This window comes from Salvia miltiorrhiza, chromosome 1 (assembly GCF_028751815.1).
Source record: "Salvia miltiorrhiza cultivar Shanhuang (shh) chromosome 1, IMPLAD_Smil_shh, whole genome shotgun sequence".
Taxonomy (NCBI): Eukaryota; Viridiplantae; Streptophyta; class Magnoliopsida; order Lamiales; family Lamiaceae; genus Salvia; species Salvia miltiorrhiza.
Window position 1 is genome coordinate 74,951,915 of NC_080387.1, and position 20,872 is coordinate 74,972,786.

Sequence of the window (20,872 nt, forward strand, 5' to 3'; positions counted from 1 at the left end):
TTTTCATATATTATTTTTTTATTGTTTCGGAAATAATATTTTTTTTCTGAAATTTTATTTATTTATATTCGAAAATTATGTTTTTTTTTAATAATTTTTTTTATTTTTTGTTCGACAATTATGTTGTTTTCACTAATTTAGAGATTCTCCAAAAATCATCCTAGTTTTGTCTCCACTAATTTAGAGATTCTTCTAAAATAATCCTAGATTTGTTTCCACGAATTTAGAGATTTTAATTCTCCGAAAAATAATCCTAAATTTGTTTCCACTAATTTAGAGATTCTAATTCTCCTAAAAATTTATAATGATCGATTAATTCAAAAATCGATCTAAAGGTGGCAACGTACTTGTACTCATTTGGGGCAGAGGTTTTAGACAAGTTTTTAGTTGGTCCTTTTGAACAGTTACTAAATCTGATTTATAGATTTCGTGTACTATTCGTATACTGAATAAATAGGTTTTGTGTATGACTTCGTGTACTTGATATTAATAAATAATAACAGCTTTCGTGTACTGTTTCGTGTTTATGTTTATAGGTTTCGTGTATCTATTTACAGGTATTGTGTACTATTTTGTGCACTTGGGATAACCAGGTTTCGTGTACTATGTCGTGTATTGAAGAACATGTTCAAGTGTGCACGAGATATTGTACACGACTATAATCTTTTGAACACAACACTAGACACGAAATCAAATAACATACTTTTAAATGATTTGGCATCGATATGGATGTTAACATTTTCATTTTCATTGAGAATTATGCTTCAAATCTCAAAATAAACTTACTTAACACGATTTTATTGAATTCTCTATTAATTTAGTGAAACTTAAAACTTACAACTTTGTAAGAGAATGTACGTAACTATTAATGAAGTAACTTAAGATTTATACTAATAGTAAGTCATATTGTTATTTTAAAGACATTCTTAGTAAAGATTATGAAAACTACTCAATTGGCTCAATGCATCAATTTATAATGATCGATCAATTCAAAAATCGATCTAAAATCAGTCATCCTATACGGTGCACGAGATTAGGGTACACGAATCACTGCACGAACCAATGCACTGCACGAATGATTCGTGTACCCTAATCTCGTGCACCGTATAAGATGCTTGATTTTAGATCGATTTTTGAATTGATCGATCATTATAAATTGGTGCAATGAGCCAATTGAGTAGTTTTCATAATTTTTACTAAGAATGTCTTTAAAACAACAATATAACTTATTATTCGTATAAATCTTAAGCTACTTCATTAATATTTATGTACATTCTCTTACAAAGTTGTAAGTTTTAAGTTTTACTAATTTAATAGAGAATTCAATAAAATCGTGTTAAGTAAGTTTATTTTGAGATTTGAAGCATAATTCTCAATGAAAATGAAAATCTTAACATCCATATCGATGCCAAATCATTTAAAAGTATGTTATTTGATTTCGTGTCTAGTGCCGTGTTCAAAAGATCATAGTCGTGTACAATATCTCGTGCACACTTGAACATGTTCTTCAATACACGACATAGTACACGAAACCTGGTTATCCCAAGTGCACAAAATAGTACACAATACATGTAAACAGATACACGAAACAGTACACGAAACCTATAAACATAAACACGAAACAGTACACGAAAGCTGTTATTACTTATTAATATCAAGTACACGAAGTCATACACAAAACCTATTTCTTCAGTACACGAATAGTACACGAAATCTATAAATTAGAACACAAAGACGTACATGAAACCTGATATATTTCATTTCCATGCTTATCTAACCTCGTAAGCAAACGACGAATTCCGATCGTCTCCAACTCGTATGATTCCACGAGTTTCGCTTAATCGCCGAATATTTATAATTATAAATCATCGAATATCCGGTCACGTTTCTCTTCATAACACTTCGATTCTTATAGCCTATACTTATATATATATATATATATGTGTGTGTGTGTGTTTAAGAGAAGAGTTGGGAAAAGAAAAGTTTAGAAAGAATAGAAGGCTACTCGGCGTTAACTTGGCGAACGACGAGAGTTCGCAAGAGCCTTTATTCACTTTAAACGAAGGAAAAGAGGGTTGTTTCCTTGAATTCTCGACTGTGAGGGCCGAAGAGAAATAGTGAACGGTGTCCAGCGGCAAAAGGCCTGCTCTCTAGCCGTCGCAGGAGACGAGGCGATCGTGAGAGAGAGCAAGAACGAGATGAAACGTTCTTGAGATCGTTCACTAACGTCGTTTCGCCGGAGGATATTGCGGCTATTGGTTTGGGAGATGTAGAGAGTGTTTGAGCATTTCGATTGTTGGTGGTTGTAGCCTGTAGATAGGTGAAGGGCTACGCGTTCTCGGTTTGCAGCCTCGTGGCCGGTCGGCGACGAAATAAACCGGCAAAGAGGGCCCACTCGTGCTTCTGTTCTAATTTCAGCGAGAGAACAGAGGGCTTTTCTCAGCGTTTCCCTTTCTGTTCCACGGATTTCTCGGCTGATTGTGCGAGGATGGCGGCGACAACGGTGGCCGGCGGAGCTCTATTTGCGAGTTTGGAGTGGCGACGTGATTAAGCAGAACAGCTGCTATCCTGCTTTAACGGTTGCTGTTAAGATATGGTCGGAGAGGGAGCTTGGAGGTGGAAAAGGAGCGAGGGGTGGTGGTGTTCCACGGTGATGGCGCGAATAGGCGAGGCGGCGGCGCGACGGGGGCGGCGCGGCCAAGCTGCGCGCGGCTACTGCTCTCGTGTTCTGCTGACAGCAGCTGCTACGACTCCCAGCTCCTGCTGCTGCTCGGCTGCTGCTGTCTTGAAGGAGCTGCTGTTGTGCCGGCAAGAGGCGGCTGATGGTGATCGGCGAGTTCGACAGCAGCGGTGGAAGTTGGCGGCGGCGGCTGGAGCTTGGCGATGGAGAGAGTTTGAGCGAGAGAGAGAGAGTAAGCGAGAGAGAGCTGAGCGAGAGTGAGATAGAGGAACAAAATAAATTTGAAAGCAAGAAAAAATCGAGAGAGAGAGAGAGAGGAGAGGAGAGAGAGAGGGATTTGTGGGCCCCACTGAGGATATACTTGTCTTTTCACTACAAAATGGCTACTTTTACTATAGTTTTATAGTTGTGGCTTTTTTTAAAATTATTTTTATATTTTAGGCTACTAATATATATTAACACTTTTCTAAAGTTCGTGTATTTTTTTTGTCATACCCCTGGTTCTATTCAAGTTTAAATGATCATTCTAAATTTAGATTTAAATTCAAATACTAATCATTTGGAAAAAAAAATACATATTCTAGAAAGTATGATTATTTATTTTGATAGTACATATAATCGCCTGGGTCATGTTTCGTAAATATTTAGGCCCAGCTTGGCTCAGGATAACATGTATAGTGGGCCTTGGCTGGGCCCATGCTAGTTGATTGCAATGGGCATTTCCGTGGGTTCAACTAGGCTGAGTTTGGTGGGCTTCTTGTTGATTTTGTATAGTTTTTTACTTGGTGGGCTTGGATCTTGTTAGCTAATGAATACCGTTGAATTAGTTTTTCAACAAGTCTACTAGCATGGCCCACTTTGCAATTTCTTTGTTTCCACACTTCCTACATGAAATAAATTTAGTTATGAACAATTTCTTCTTCTGTTTTATTATGAACGTTTTTAATACATCTTGATAGTAAAATATTCATAATCTTTGTCTCATTTTATGTGAAAAGAAAAATGACTGATTCAGCTGCCAATGGAGAAAGTGAACTGAAGGTGTTCGATCAATTGTCTGAACCAATACTAGATTAATTTATCGCAGGCTAAGTATATTATTTTACTAATGTTTTGAAATTAGGATAAATCTGTATTTTGTAAATTCCACAAGTAGGCCTACGTGATTGGGATTGGAAGAAAATGATAGAACTGATGAAAATTCAAGCATTAGTAATTCAAGCATTAGAAAATGATAGAACTGATGAAAATTCAAGCATTAGAAAATGAAAATTTTGAATTGGTCTCCACATTCGTAGCTTAAATTCAAGCATTACCATCTCAGCCAATCAATCCGTAGCTTAAATTCAAGCATTACAATTTTGAATTGGTCTCCACATTAAGCGTATTTATGGGGTAGTTGCTAATGAGACAAAACCATCTTTCACTATTAGTAATTTCCACATACACAGATACACAATAGCGATTTTTCCTTTTCTTTTTCTTTTATTTTGCTATTCAGATATTGATTAGTGAAATTTTCTGGTTGATAAGAATTTTCCGAAACCATTTTATACTCAATCCTAAATTTATCTTTGGCTTTTTAATGCCAGCCACTCAATGCAAAAAGACTATATGTTTTGCAAAAAATCTTTGCACTAATTTCTTTCTCATCAAAGGATCAAAATTATTAAAATAACTGGATACATATATTAATATTATACACGAATTGCTTTAGTCATCCAAGTCAACCATTTAGCCCATGTTTGGTTGGGTGTTTTTAGAATCTGGAAAGGGATTCAATTGAATCCATTATTTGTTGTTTGGTTTGAGTAATGAGTTAACCATCACCCTTAATTAAAGGTAACCCAATCTCCCAATTTGTTGCCCCTCAACATAGGGGAAAAACAAAAGAAATTGAATTCCTTACTAATGATTCATTTCATTTGTTAAACCAAACACTCGATAAAAGTAATAGTTATTATTCTCATTCCACTCCTTTATTTGATTCTATTCACTTTTCAATCCTCTATTTGAACCAAACGAGCGCTAAAAAAAAAAGTCTTCCTCTCTCCTCATCCACATATCAATGGCAATTTCTTCAATTTGCCACTTAATTTTTTTTGTCTTTCTCTATATTTACGATTGCTCGGATTGGCCTACCTGTGGACCTAGACTTTCATCAACTATTAATTCAACAACGCTACATTAAATAACGTAGGAGACTAAAAATCAATGTACAATAACGATTAAATTAATAAAAAAGAGTATATATTTTGCAAAAATTTCGTTGCATTAATTTCTTTCTCATCAAAGATCAACAAATTGCCTACAAGTCTACAAGGTTAAATTATTAGAGATGGAACTTTTTAGTCCACGATTAGTTCTTAAGTACAAAATGAGACACCAATTATGAACTAAATTATTATTCACTATGTCCCTAAAAATTATATGGACCAAAAGAGATGACATGAGTTTTAAGAAAAAATGGGTAGTTTTGTTTAATTTGCAACCATTTAGTTTTAAGTACAAAATGAGACACCAATTATGAACTAAATTATGATACATATATTAATATTGTACACGAATTAATTGATTTAGCCTTCCATGTCAACCATTTAGTCTTTCCTTCTCGAAAAAAAATAGTCTTTCTTTATATTTATGATTACTAGCTACAAAAATTCGTTACGCAGATTGGCCTACTTGTGGAATATATTTGACTAACTATCAGCTAGACTCTGTAATCCATATAATGCAATAACGACTTTTATTACTTAGCAAACTCTTGCAAATAACTAATTAATTTTTAGTAATTATTAAATTCAATTTTTGAGTGATGCTATGAGATAAAACTACCTATGGTCCATTCTAATACGAAGCTTATTGCATTAATTAACAAATCAACTCATCGACCTCCTAGAACAATTGAACAAATGAAAGTTGCTAAAAAGCTCGCACTAAATTAATTATATAGTAATAGATACTTTATAAGTGCAATAGTCTTTCTAGTGGCTTATTTAAAGTTTGTAGAAAACACAAATCACAACACTATCAATTAATAGCCTCTTCATCACAATGCTTCCAAAGTTGTTCTTCGTCATTTCTACACTAATTTCCTCCTTCATTTTCACTACTCATTCTTATAATACCCAATGCCTTCACCATCAGAAAATCTTGTTGCTTCAACTCAAGGATGAGTTGAGCTTCGATTCTTTCTTTTCAACAAAATTGGTGCGATGGAATGAAACGGATGAGTGCTGCAAGTGGCACGGTGTGGAATGTGATGTTGCTGGCTACGTCGTCAGTTTGCAGCTCGATTATGAGTTTATTTCTGGTGGAATCGCGGATTCATCGAGTCTCTTCAGACTTGTGCATCTGCAGAAGCTAAATCTAGCCTACAATTCTTTCAACTTCACTCCCATCCCGAAAGGTATTCACAATCTCACCTATTTGACACACTTGAATTTATCCGATGCTGGATTTGGTGGGCAGGTTCCAGCTGAAATTTCTTCCTTGAGGAGGTTGGTTAGTCTCGATATCTCTAATTATTTTATATCTGTGAAACTGGAGATGCTTGTCCAAAATCTAACAGGGCTTCGAGAGCTCTATCTTGATTATGCCAATGTTACTTCCTCTCATGAGAGGAGAAAATGGAGCCACATTATATCATCATATTTACCCAACCTCACCGCGTTGAGCTTGAGTGGTTGTGGTTTATCTGGCCCTTTAACTAAGTCCTTTGGGCAACTCCATTCCCTTTCCATCCTTCAACTAGATTGGAGCGATCTCTCAACAGAACTTCCAGACTTGTTCGCCAATTTTCCAAGTTTGACCATTTTGTCTCTTTATAGCTGCGGTTTGAAGGGTTCGATTCCACCCACCTTTGCTAACCTAACCAACCTGATTCGTGTCAATCTGGCATATAACTTCTTCACAGGCTCACTTTCTTCTACGCTGTTTGAAGGTCTTTCCAATCTTGTTTATTTAGATTTGTCATATAATTCATTCTCTGGTAATATTCCCCACTCTCTCTTTGCTCTCCCTTCATTGTTGAGACTTGATCTTCGCAGCAATCAGTTTAATGGCACTTTTCAACTGGACAAGTTTCAAAGTCTTGCCAATCTAACCCGACTTCATCTATCTTACAATAGATTGTCAGTAGATGTTGGTAACGTCAATTCAAGTTCATATGGAAATCTCCAACTAAAAGAGTTAGGACTAGCTTCATGTAACTTGTCCCATTTTCCTAATTTCATCAAATATTTGGATATGGAAGAAGTGGACCTCTCACACAATGGGATTGGTGGGGAGATACCTAGTTGGATTTGGGGAACACAGCTTCAGTCTTTGAACCTCTCTTTCAATCTTCTAACACATCTGCAAAAGCCTTACCATATCCCTGCTTCTCTTCTAGACCTATACTTGCACTCTAACCAGCTCAAGGGTGAGCTATACCTGCCCATTCCACCAGCGTCTCAACTCTCGAAGTTGTTACTTGCTAATAACAGTTTAAGTGGATCGATTCCAACCTCCCTTTGCAGTGCCACGAGCCTCCATGTTCTTGATTTGTCTGGCAATAGATTAAGTGGCAGCATACCCCCTTGCTTACTTGAAAACATTTCAGACTTAGATCTAAGCCAAAACAACATCAGCGGTAGCATTCCAGATCATTTTCCTATGGATTGTAGGCTAGAATATTTGGATCTTAACAATAATGCTTTAGAAGGGAAAATCCCAAAGTCCCTTGAAAGATGCGAGCGCTTGCAGTTCATGAATGTTGGGAACAACAACATCACTGACAGTTTCCCTTGCATACTATCATCGATGTTGCGAGTTCTTGTTTTGCACTCTAACAGATTCTATGGAGAAGTAAGATGTCACAACATGAGCTGGGAAAATCTCCAAATTCTAGATATATCTTCCAATCAGTTCAGTGGAAATCTGGAATCGATAAACTTTTCTACTTGGAAGACACTGATGCTACAGAGTGATGTACAATTGAGGAACGGCAATTTAGTTGTCTATTACTCACAATTGTGGACTTCATTAAGCATCACATTAATCATGAAAGGGAGAAATTCAGAGTATCACACGATTTGGTCAGAGTTTGGTATCATTGATTTCTCTTGCAATAATTTCGGAGGAGAGATACCAAATGCAATTGGTGATCTAACCTCACTTCATCAGCTCAACCTCTCCCACAATGCCCTCAATGGAAGCATCCCAAACTCATTTGGTCAGTTGAGGAATCTCGAATCACTCGACCTCTCTGTAAATCGACTCATCGGGCCAATACCAGTGGAGCTTGCAGGGCTCACATTTCTTCAAGTCCTGAATCTGTCCTACAATAAGCTGGTTGGAGAGATCCCAAATGGGCGTCAGTTTCAAACATTTTCAGCTGATTCCTTCAAAGGAAATGCGGGGTTGTGTGGTTTCAATCTCAACATAAGCTGCAATCATAGTAATGGCAGTGATCATTTGTGGCCACAAGAAGATGAAAACGGGGAAGAGAAGAGTGAGATCGAGTGGGAGTATGTATCTTCTGCGCTTGGTTATGTTGTGGGATTAGGAAGCATTGCATGGACGCTTTTATGCCGCAGAAGCTTCAGAGAAAGATATTTCGAGAAAATAGAAGAGATTGTTGACAAGATTTTCTACGAGAGAGCCAGAAGAAGAAGACATGAAAGAAGAAGAAAAAGAGTAGAGATGAGAAAAGAGATTAGGAGACAGCGGAGAAGTTGATGATATAAACAAGGGTGTTTAGTGTTTGATGTAAGTTTGAAGCTTTTTTTTTTTTTTTTTTTTTGCATGTAACTTTCTTTAATTTAAGCTGTAAAAGAGATTCTGTGTGTTGGTAATTAACTATGTCATTTTATTTTACGAGAATTAGCACATATCAGATTTGTCTTGTTTAAGATATTCTAGGATTTCTCATTTGTTATTTTATTGTTACTAGGCATAGAAAGCCTGCATTGCACGCGATTTAATTAATTTACATAAATTAATTAATGTAATTGAATAATTATCATACTATGAGAAGTCATACAAATTTTGCATTCGAAATGTATCACTTTATAATTGTAGAGTAATATGTTAAAAAATTTAAGATTTACCAATAATTAAAAAAATAATAATAAATGAGTAATCTTGCACTCAACTAATATTTCTCAAGATATCTAAACAAATAATTCTTTTACATTCAAAAAGTGTTAATTTGCGTGTTCATACGCTTATGAAATCAAGTGTATGGAAAATCATAATTTATTTTTAGAAGAGTTATATTCCATACTCGTGTCCATAATTTATCTCCACTTTTCTTCGACGAAGCTTCTCTAGCGTTTGGTTTAATGGATGAGATAGATATGATTGATAAGATTGATAGGATTTGAGAAGTGGTTAAATAATGCACCCAACTTTTGAGTGATAAATAATCACTCAATTGCATGATTAGATGCGGGCCGTATTATCAATCGCGAATTCAATCATAATCAAACACTTGATTAAGGTGAATTATTTTATCAGTAATGTCTTATCACTCAAACCAAACACCTAGCATCTCTATGTTAAAGGAAAACCATAAATTTATTTTCTTGATTTCTCTATTTTTGAATCCTACACTTGTATATTTTGTTATTAGTTTCTCCATAAATTTAATATTCAAACGCGTATGCTAAAATTAATAATTATACTAAATCTCTAATTAATTTCGTTTGTTAAATAATTTTTTGTTTTGCTTTTTTTTACGTGTAATTTTCAAAATTACTAGAATTATAAAGTTGATAGCGATCTATAGTTTCTATCCCAACATAGTTGATAGTCATTACATTTTCCCAACTAAAGAAGTTAAGCCTATCTTCCTGCAACCTAAAAAGATTTCCTGATTTTTTAAAACAATCCAACTTGATTTCTATCACTCTTTTAGTTGGACAAAGTTTACATCAGTTGATTTCTCACGCGATAAATTGACAGTCGAAATTAAGTCACATATATTAATTTTTGCATTCTTAAACCATTCGAGCTTCTAAATACTCATCATCATCAGAAGTTATTAGACCAACATCAAGTGAACTTTCGACTGTCAATTAAGCTCTAATTTTTTCGAAAATCAAACTCAGATGAAAATTGCAATAAAAATATAAATTCGTAGCAGATTTGGAGAGGTCAAGTCTTTTGAGGTTTGGGAATATGGAATAGATGGAGAATGGTCTAAATTGATAATGTTGACAAACCATTGAACTTGAATGGTTCATGGATGAATGTTTCACGAGAATCTTCTCCGGGCTGCCGTCAACTACTAGTCTATGACTGGGTTGGGCGAACATTGAAAGAACTAGATATTTATGATTGTGAAGATGTGTTGGGGATTTCTACTATTACTACTTCATTTGATTGATCTATTATATTCCTCATATATAATACTTAATTTAAGGTCAATTGTGTAATTTAATGTATTATATCTTTTATATTATAAAAATCTTATAAGCTCCACCAATCAATCCGCAGGCTAAATTCTACAATTAGAATTTTGAATTGGTCTCCACGTTAAGCGTGTTATTGGGTTTAGTTGCTAATGAGACAAAACCGCCTTTCACTATTCACGGATAACCTTTATAGCGGGCTTGGGCTTGGGCTGGGCCCATGCTTGTGGATTGAAATGGGCATGTTCGTCCGTGGGTTCAACTTGGTTGAGTTTGGTGGGCTTCAAGTTGGTTTTGTATAGTTTTTTCTATAAGATTCTACGTTTTCTGATGTATATCAAATAGATTTAGTTTAATATCTAATGAATTAATATATATTTGTAATAATATATAATATGTAATTTATGAACTTAATTTTAAAATAAAATATGTAATAAGGGTGAAATAGGCAATTCACATATTGTTCACAAGTCACTTTTTATATTAGTATAGATATTATTCAAATTTAAATTTAAAAATTCAAAGGAAAACACTTTAATAATTTAAATCGTTTGTGTAAAGTGTGAAAATAAATTGAGTAGGCTAGATTAGTTATTGAGTGAGCTTATGAGGTCACAGCTGGGATCTTGTTAGCTAAATGAATACCGTTGAATTAGTCTTTTAAGTCAATTATCTAACGGTGCCTCTTCATCTTTCTGCCCCCGACTTTGATTTTTCAAGCAAACAACATCACACGAAAACGTCCCACATGATTAGATGGAATTCGGGCAAGAGGATCGACCCGAGGCTTCTGGGCATGCTAGAGCTAGATGTTCGGGGAGATCTATGTTGAACGACTGAGTTGTTCAAGTACATATTGAAGACGAAGAAGAAGAAGAATAAATGCAGAAGAGATTGATGAGTTTAGAGATTAGAACACCAATTGTGATTGTGGCTGAAGGCGATGAGCAAGGGGATCAAGCTGCGAATGATTCAAAATAATTGAATCCCATTCTTTTTAATTTTATTTTTTAATTGTTGCAATTTGAAACTAGTAAATCAATTAGCAGAAAGTGTATAGTATATACCTTTTTTTTCTCTCTCAATTGAATTTGTATTGTTACTTTTATAAATCCAAGTAATGGAAACTTGTAAATTTAGCAGAAGTGCATGTATTAAATTTCTGTTGTTGCTATTATAAAACCATGCATCATTCTATTAGAATTTGGCATCAGCCATTAAACAAAAATGACACAAAACCATCAAAATTATTCAGAAACAAAAATCACACCAAACCAACAATAAACTAGGCATCTAATGGTGAGATTAAACTTTCAATGTAGACATCGGAATCTTTCAACGAAACCACATTCCTAAACCCTTTCCCATCAAAAACCAAGAAATTCCCAATCTTGATCAACAAAAACCCATCACCCCAGAAAGGAGCCAAGGCCGGAGAAATATGGAGAGGATTGCACAGCTCATCAAGAACCACCACTTTCTCCCAAGACTCCTTCTTCATCCAAATATTCAAGCAACTCGAATCCTCACACCAGTAGTATACCGAAAGGCATTCTCCGATCACCCCAATACCCTCCCACCAGTGGCCCTCCCAGCACTCCGGCAGCTCCACCGCCCCCAACACCTCTCTCTTCAAGTCGAATGCATGTACGCCTCGTTTGAACACCTCTCTCTTCGAGTCTAATGGAGTATACGTCTCCCAGTGGAGACTCCCACTTGCTAACATCCCCATTTCCGTTTTTCGTATAGAGCAAAAACTATTCTTCCATGAATCCCAACCCTTCACTTCCTTCCATGAATCACTCTTCAAGCTGTACATCATAGCTATAGCCCTAGCACTCGTAGTCGCAAAAACCTTGTAATCGCCACTCGATTCATCCCAACCGAACCCACAACTGTCGTAATATATGTACCACATTTCTTGGAGATTCCGGTAGATGGGTTCCACAACACAAACTGTTTATTCCTTACAAGGCAAACCAGTCCATTGCAGGAACCCACAATACAATTAAAATCGACTGGGAATTCCAGTTCTAGAGCTTGATCTTCTGAGCTATCGAGTACAGACCGTAGCATCAGCATTTTTTTAGAGACAGATTTGAGCAACAAAACATTGTGGTGGCGGGTTGGGAATTCCAGTTCTAGAGCTTGATCTTCTGAGCTATCGAGTACAGACCGTTGCATCAGCATTTGTTTAGAGACAAATTTGAGCAACAAAACCTTGTGGCGGGCTAAACTAGGGTTTCTTGCCGAATTTTGAAGGTGGGTTTTGATGAATCGTTTGCTGTCGATCAGAGATCGCCATGGTTTGGAAACGCACCTGAATCTCAAGAGTGATTTCACCGGCAGTCTTGACAGTATTTCTTCGGTGATTTCTTTATGGGTCTCCATGGCTGGTGGCGCCGGCGATGATTTCAAATTTTGAGGGCTTCGAGAAACTTCTAGGATGAATTGTTCAGCATCTTGTGGGCTGTGGTTCATTGTTTAGAGAAAACATTAGTTAGCCAAGTTATTGGACAAATAAAAACTCAATTCTACAATATAATTAAACTCATATTTGATGAAGATAGTGAATATAAACCACTTACATTTTTGCATGATTCGGCAGCATAGCACCATTCTCAACATAAGAAAGAACCTTCGTCGTTTTTTCTTCTGTGACCAGATCATAAACTAGCACAACTCTGTTCTCAACATAAGAAACAACACTCACATTTTGTGCATGAGCATCAATATCTGGTTTCTTCATCTCTTTCGTAATATAATCATAAACTAGTAACTGATCTACTCCTTTTCTTTTAAGAAAGAGAAAACGACCATCTATCAATCCCAACGGTTTTTCAATACCATAAACCGCAACGACATATGATTTGGCCCACGACCTTTCTTTCCATATCCTAAGCTCAAAAGAGTTGACTCCACACTTGGAATCTCCAGAGGGATTTTCATAGACAACAGCACCCAAAAACCCTCGACACTCAACAAGAACATATATAAAATGAATCTCACTAACCGGTGAAGGGATGCAAGAGAAAATTTCATCAGTAAAGTCAAATGAGAGAACATCAAACCATATTGGGGCTTCACATGATGGACCACCAAAAGCCGAACCAAGTTGTGCTCGCCAATAACAACTCCCCTCAACATACACACAATAACAGGGGCCAATGTAAGCATCAGGAGCTGGAATCTCCTTCCAAGAACCACTTTTAAACGAATACAACTCAGTTTTTTTCTCGCGAGGATGTTGATCAAAACATTCCTCGTAATCTTCTCCATTGCAGCAAGAGCATCTATCATAGTTTCGTATCAACTTGTAGTCGCCAGATTTAGGATCGTATCCGAAACCACAACCATCCAACGTGGTGTGAGATGGAATGGGTTTCTTGGGCGGAGCAACAAATTTCAATTCTTTAGTTGTTAAGTTGCAGAGAACAATTTGGTCATCACAATTGAAATACAACAACCCGCGACAAGTATTACCACCAAAATCTAGTGCTCTATAATCATAAAAGAAAAATTCGAAGCCTTCCTTGGGAGACATGTCTTGGGGAGACATGATAGATAAATAATGCTTATTATCGCCACCACCATTAAAACTTTTCAAAATAAGCTCATCCATTCTACAAAATCGAAAAAAACAGAATTATACATCTACCAATTCGAAAATATTTTCTCCTAGAGACAATCAAATATCAAATATATATATCATGCATCAATCAATTTGTAAAAATTCACATACCTTTCTTATACTATAGAATCAAAACTTTAAAAACGCTTCAAAGCAACCCAAATCTAGAGAGGGAGAGAATAGAGAGAGAGGGGATGAGGGTTTGTTACTGCATACTCTTATACTTTTTTTAAAAATTTTCTAGGAATCCCTTAAAGTTTGGAACGTGCGATCAACGTAAATTGCGGTTTTAGGTTAATTAGGTTTTGGGAGACTTAATAATAATAATAATAAAAATAATAATAATTGTGGCTGAAGGTGATGCGCCACAAAAGGGATCCATCCAGCTGCGAATGAGTCAAAATAATTGTATGGCATTCTTTTTAATTTTTAATTTTTTAAACCTAGCTATAATAAGTTTGTTGTGTAATTGGAAACTTGTAAATTAGTAAGAAGAAAGTGCATATGGTATAAAAAAAAAAATTCAATTGAATTTCTTTTGTTACGATCGCAATTGCAATAAATGGAAACTTGTAAATTAAGCAGAAGTGCATGTATTAAATTTCTGTTGTTGCTATTATAAAACTATGCACTAAACTTTCGATGTAGACACTCCGGCAGCTCCACCGCCCCCAACACCTCTCTCTTCAAGTCGAATGCATACATGCCTTGTTCATGGGCGGCACTTCCGTCGGTTTCCGCCCGACTGGACTGCGCTCTTTTACGTATTCTACGCCCTACGCCCTACTCGTAATATTGCTCGTTGTGGGCAAGTTGCTGTGCCACCTCCGTCCAACACTGTTTCTTGTTGTAAGCAAGTTTTGTGCCTATGCCGCCCCGCCGCCGTAGTTTTTATTTTTTTAACACTGCATAACAACCGGGCTCTCTAGTATATATAGTTTCTTTTCTTTTTTTGAAGAAAAAAGAGAATTATATTAAATCATGATGAACAATATCTAATAGCGAGAGACTTATTTTGAGCAACCGGCCTCTCTGGTATAGGTTTTGACTATGCTTATTTTTAATGCAAGCCTTTTCAATTCCAACTAGTAGTACTTTTTAAATTAAAATTGTAAATATTAAATCAATATTTTGAGATACTTAAGATTTTTTTTTTTATATTATGAATTATAAAAGATTATAACTTTTTAATTATTCTTACAATAAAATTCCGTAAATGTTTTGATTCATTGAAATATTCATTATATATCCTAGCTATATGTAATCAAGGATCAAACAATTTAGAGAAATATATATCCCGATAAATTTGGAAATTTACGTAAATGTTCGGAACTATATATCAAAATTCTAACTTTTAAGTCAATTATCAATTTTGTCATGGACTTGTATTTCGTGTAATCCAAGATTAATCCTCGGAGTTTACAAACAAATCAGCCACAAAATCCAAACCGTTTACAAATTATTATAAATATACAAAACTAAATTTCATAATTTACACACGCCAAAGATTCCATGGATTCTGAAGGCGAGGGTTTCTACAGCAGCAGTAGTGATGCGACGGCGGATGACAGCTTCGCCGATTACGCCGCCGTCAGCCGCCTCCAGAAACCCTACAAAATCCTAACAGACGACGACATCCGGCAACTCTTCGACGACGATATTTCCACAGTTTCCGACGTTCTCTCCGTCTCGAGAGGCGCCGCCTGCACCCTCCTCTGCCAGAATAATTGGAATCTCAGCTCCGTCTACGACAAATTTTTCGCCGCCGACCACAGGAATCACCAAACCGACGCGTCGTCGTCGTCGCAGCAAGAATTAGGCCAAAATCTGTGCAAGATATGTTACGACGAAATCAGCCCCCAAAACACGGTCTCCGCCGCCTGCGGCCATCCCTTCTGCGCCGATTGCTGGAAAACCTACGTCGCGGCGGCGATCGACGATGGCGCCGGATGCCTGACGCTGCGGTGTCCGGAGCCTGGCTGCGGCGTGGCCGCAGGCGTAGATCTGATAGAATCGCTGGCCTCCACCGACGGCAAGGAGAAGTACCATAGATATCTCCGCCAATCCTACGTGGAGGCCAGCCGCCGGAGAAAGTGGTGCCCTGCCCCGGGATGCAATTTCGCCGTCGAATTCGACGGAGGCGGAGGCGGCGGAGGCTACGACGTGACGTGCGGCTGCTCTCACAAATTCTGCTGGAACTGCGGGGAAGAGCACCACCGCCCCGTCGGCTGCGAGACGGTGGCGAGCTGGTCGGAGAAGAACAATTCGGAGGCGGAGAACACGCAGTGGATCCTCGTCTACACCAAACCCTGCCCCAAATGCCGCCGCCCCATCGAGAAAAACCAAGGCTGCAATTGGATGACGTGTCGCCCCCCCTGCCTATTCCATTTCTGCTGGCTCTGCGGCAAGGGCACGGGGTCCCACACCCACTGCAACAAATACGGCGGCGCCACCGCCGTCGATGAAAACAATGCTAAGAGAGAGAGGGCGAGGAAGGATCTGCAGAGATACACGCATTACTACGAGCGGTGGCACGCCAACGAGCAGTCGAGGAAGGCGGCCGTGAAGGATCTGAAGACGTGGAGAGACAACATCGGCGTCTCTAAGCTCGGCGAGGCGCAAGGGGAGGCGCCGGCGCAGCTGCAGTTCGTGACGAAGGCGTGGGAGCAGATTGTGGAGTGCCGGCGCGTGCTGAAATGGAGCTACGCCTATGGTTACTACATGGAGAGGGAGGCGCCGAAGAAGGTGGCGTTGTTCGAGCATTCGCAGGGGGAGGCGGAGAAGCAGCTGGAGCGGCTGCACCACTGCGTGGAGAAGGAGATGGGGGAGTACCTCCGGCGACGGAGGGAGGATTTCCAGGAATTTAGGGTTAGGGTTGTAGATCTGACTGTGGTGACCGGGAATTATTTTGAGAATTTGGTGAGGGATTTGGAGAATAATCGACCGGAAGTTGTGGGTGGCGGCGGCGGCCGGAATGGTTTGAAGAAGAAGAAGGATGACGATGAGAGGAAGGGTTTGGGGAAGAAGAGAAAGAAGGAGGATGATGATGAGAGGAATGTTCCTAGGAAAAGAGCAACTTATGCTTCTAGGTATTCTCGTAATTAAGTATTGATGATTATTCTTGTGAGGAGAGTATAGTTTTTTTTTTTTTTTTTTGGTTTTAGGATTATTGAGATTGTTTCAATAGTAAGTTTATGATCAGAAAATCATAGACTATTCATTAATTTATGCACGTTGAATTATGAATTTTTTGGTAGTACAATATTATTGTTATTGGTTTTGGTGAAATATAGAAAAGAGAGCAATGAATATTGCCTATATATTCAACAGCTTTAATTTGTACTCGGTCCAATTTTTTATATACTTCTCATTTATAATGTTTCAATTCAATAAAAAAAAAAAAAAATTTACTTACTTTGTCTATCTCTTTTCTCATAATTAAGTATTGATGATGAACGTGCACGTTTGTTTTGGATGATTATTATTGTGAGGAGAGTATAGTTTTTTTTTTTGGTTTTAGGATTATTGAGATTGTTTCAATAGTAAGTTTATGATCAGAAAATCATAGACTATTCATTAATTTATGCATGTTGAATTATGAAATTTTTGGTAGTTGTAACACCCCGATAATTTAGATTTATTTTATAAGTTTAATTAATAGTATTTTCTTGTATAGCTTTTTTTTTTTAATAATTACATGATACATATAGATATGCACCATTAATTTTATTATTATTATTATTATTATTATTATTATTATTATTATTATTATTATTATTATTATTGATTCCTAATAGAACTAGGACTCTTTAAAGACTAGTATAAATAGAGGCATAATATCTACCCTAAAAAAATTAGATACATACGCGCAGACCCTAAGCAAGCAAAATTGGTATGCTATTTTTCTTCCTTTATTTCTACGCACAGTTTTCGTGAAATTTTGTTTAGTGCTCGTTTGGTTCAAGTAGAGGAATGGAAAGGGAATGGAATCAAATAAAGGAGTGGAATGGTAACAATAACCATTACTTTTATTGAGTGTTTGGTTTAACAATGGAAATGAATCATTAGTAAGGGAATCCCTTTCTTTTGTTTCCCCTCTATTTTGAGGGGTAACAAATTGGGTGATTGGGTTACCCTTAAGTAAGGGTAATGATTATCTCATTACCCAAACCAAACAACAAGTAATGGATTCAATTACTTGATTCCCTTTCCAACCTCTAAAAACACCCAACCAAACGTGGGCTTAGTCTGATCTAGCCAGTAAGCCTTGAACATAGATTAGTAATAGAATATAGGATCACCCTCTTTCCCATTTAGCCAAAAATCGAAACCGCTCATGCTGCATCAGAACATATTTTTTTCAAATATTTTATATAGGTTCCAAATTATTAGTTTTGTCTTGTAATACCTGTTTTAGTAAAATACTTTTCGCATAAGTAGAGACAATTGGTTTTCTTATAACCTATATTTGTTGTAATGATTTTTCATATAAAAAGTCAACTTAGCTTAATTTTATTATTAAGTCTAGTTAGTGCCTTTATTCTTGTAGTTTGTTATTAATTATAATTTTGATTAAGAATGATGTTAACTAGTGGTAGTCTGCATAGCTTTATTAATTCGATGATTAAGGTATCAATTTTTTTTTAAATAAGTTTAGTTTGGATGGGTTAATTTCATAGTTATTATATTAATTGGCTAATAATTAGCTATTACTTGGGCTTAGATTATTAACTTGAACTTAGTTATATTATAAGTTATGTATACAGACGTAAGCTATTGGTGACTATATGATTATTATTAGTATATTAGTTATAGTATTAGCTAAAGCTTTAATACGATTTATTAAAGTTAGTTTAATTCCTGATAATTTATATTTTTATGCTTAAGTATATATATATTTTATATAATAAGACTTGATATAGAATTTTTTTTAATTTAGTAATTGTATTTATAAAGTTTAATTAGACCTTTATGTTTTATTCGATATGTTATGTGATTAGGTGCGGCGCAATTAAGATCCTCATTCCGAATTTGATTTATAAGTTACAACATTAAGGTGAGGGATTTCACGCTTATTCATATGGTTATATATGTTTTTATTATCGCGTTGATTACTTGCTTACGTGCATCTTATGACTATCTTGTTATGTGTGATCATGGGACCTAAGCCATTGATCTATGTTATGTGTGATCATGGGACCTAAGCCATTGATCTATGTTATGTGCGATCATGGGACGCCATTGATCTATATTATGTGCGATCATGGAACCTAAGCCATTGATCTATATTATGTGCGATCATGGGACCTAAGCCATTGATCTATGTTATGTGCGATCATGGGACCTAAGCCATTGATCTATGTTATGTGCGATCATGTGACCTAAGCCATTGATCTATGTTGATAAGTTGATCATGGGACCTAAGCCATTGATCTATGTATGTGTTTGGTCATGGGACTTAAGCCATCGACTCAAACTATGATTATGTTTGTCAAGGGGCTCTAGTCTCTTGGCATATGTTTGCAAGTATGATAACGTGATTTAATTATATATGTGATGTATATGGATATTTGTTATGTTCCTCACTGAGTATATTTTCAATATGCTCACCCCTTTTTGTTTCAGTTTTGCAGTTTCAGAGTCGAAGTGGCCATGGAAGTGGAGAATGACTAGGGATAAGAATTTCTTTTACATTGAACATTTTAGTTGAACTTGTTAAGTTTTAGTTTATTGTTTTATTTTTATTTTAAGTTTATGATACTACTGTAGTTTTGGCAAGTTGACTTTGAAATTAGTTTAAATTTTCTTTATAAATCAAGAAATTTTATTTTTATCTATTAGTTTTTCAAAGATTTTATATTGAAAAGTTTATGAAAATTGGGGTGTTACAGTAGTACAATATTCTTGTTATTGGTTTTGGTGAAATATGGAAAACATTGAAGATCTATGAAGATGTAGTTGAGCAATGAATATTGCCTATGTATTCAAGAGCTTTATTTTGTACTCTCTCTGTCCCAATAATATAGTGACAGATCTATAAGGGGCGATGGGGGTACAACTGTACCCGAAAAAAAGAAAAAAAATTACTAGTAGTGTTAAGCCCTATCAGTTAGTAGTTTATGGTTGTATTACGAAGGAGTTGAAATTTGATACTGAGCTCGTGCACAAAATGTGAGTGTTGTCTCTTATGTTGAGGATAGAGTTGAGCTAGTTTATGATTGGATTTCGATGAAGGTTTTCCAATCAAAACCAAGTATATTATATTTTTTTCCAATTGAATTTCTATTGTTGCTATTATAAAAGCATGCATTCTTATAAATTTTGACACCTTACCTTATGTGACTTTTCTTATTGAATAAATAGAAATTTTAAAAGTAATTAAAATTCGAAACATGTAGCCTCAACGCAACCATTAATAATATTGAAAAATAAGGCAGTTTAGAGTTTAATGTGAATGTGGTGGTTTTGCTTCTTCTTTTTTGTGTAATTTTCAAAATGACTATAATTATAAAGTTGATAGTGATCTATAGTTTCTATCCCAACAGCTCTGTATCTCTCTTGCAACAACTTGTCACTTGACTTAATTTTGACGGTCAATTAAACTCTAATTTCGTCGCAGTCAAACTCATATGAAAATTGCAACAAAAATATAAATTCATTTATTTTTTGTTTTACTTACAAGTTCATGTGAAAATTACAACTTTTTCTAAAGTTCGTGTATTTTTAAAAGTTTTACTTAAATTCAAATACTAATCATTTAATAGTACATATAATCGTCTGGGTCAGGTTTCGTAAATATTTAGGCCCAGCTTGGCTCAGGATAACATGTATAGTGGGCCTTGGCTGGGCCCATGCTAGTTGATTGCAATGGGCATTTCCGTGGGTTCAACTAGGCTGAGTTTGGTGGGCTTCTTGTTGAGTTTGTATAGTTTTTTACTTGGTGGGCTTGGATCTTGTTAGCTAATGAATACCGTTGAATTAGTCTTCAACAAGTCTACTAGCATGACCCACTTTGCAATTTCTTTGTTTCCACACTTCCTTTTCTTCTCTACACATGAATACATGATTGACTGACATCTCTGTGGAATATCTTAACAAAAGATAAATTTGTCTTTGTAACAACTAGTCTATCAACACGATAAATTAATTAATTTTTATTACATT

General features: G+C 36.2%; 4 protein-coding genes across 4 annotated transcripts; 2 read left to right on the top strand and 2 right to left on the bottom strand.

Annotated features, from left to right (window-relative positions):
- The first annotated feature begins 5,677 nt into the window (after positions 1-5,677).
- On the top strand, positions 5,678-8,600 carry LOC131006196 (receptor-like protein 7). The gene has a single exon (XM_057933377.1). It carries the CDS (start codon positions 5,735-5,737, stop codon positions 8,399-8,401), a length of 2,667 nt encoding a protein of 888 aa, XP_057789360.1. The 5' UTR covers positions 5,678-5,734; the 3' UTR covers positions 8,402-8,600.
- A 2,762-nt stretch (positions 8,601-11,362) lies between these two features.
- Positions 11,363-12,558, bottom strand: LOC131013303 (F-box/kelch-repeat protein At3g23880-like). Its single transcript, XM_057941383.1, has 2 exons — positions 12,084-12,558; positions 11,363-12,033 (listed from the first exon to the last, which is right to left on the bottom strand). The coding sequence occupies exons 1-2, from the start codon at positions 12,556-12,558 to the stop codon at positions 11,363-11,365; spliced, it is 1,146 nt and encodes a 381-aa protein (XP_057797366.1).
- Positions 12,559-12,653: 95 nt separating this feature from the next.
- Positions 12,654-14,005, bottom strand: LOC131006210 (uncharacterized). The gene is made up of 2 exons (XM_057933389.1): positions 13,820-14,005; positions 12,654-13,700 (listed from the first exon to the last, which is right to left on the bottom strand). The coding sequence occupies exon 2, from the start codon at positions 13,697-13,699 to the stop codon at positions 12,662-12,664; it is 1,038 nt and encodes a 345-aa protein (XP_057789372.1). The 5' UTR covers position 13,700; positions 13,820-14,005; the 3' UTR covers positions 12,654-12,661.
- A 1,212-nt stretch (positions 14,006-15,217) lies between these two features.
- Positions 15,218-16,991, top strand: LOC131006202 (probable E3 ubiquitin-protein ligase ARI8). The gene has a single exon (XM_057933381.1). It carries the CDS (start codon positions 15,221-15,223, stop codon positions 16,811-16,813), a length of 1,593 nt encoding a protein of 530 aa, XP_057789364.1. The 5' UTR covers positions 15,218-15,220; the 3' UTR covers positions 16,814-16,991.
- Positions 16,992-20,872: the final 3,881 nt, after the last annotated feature.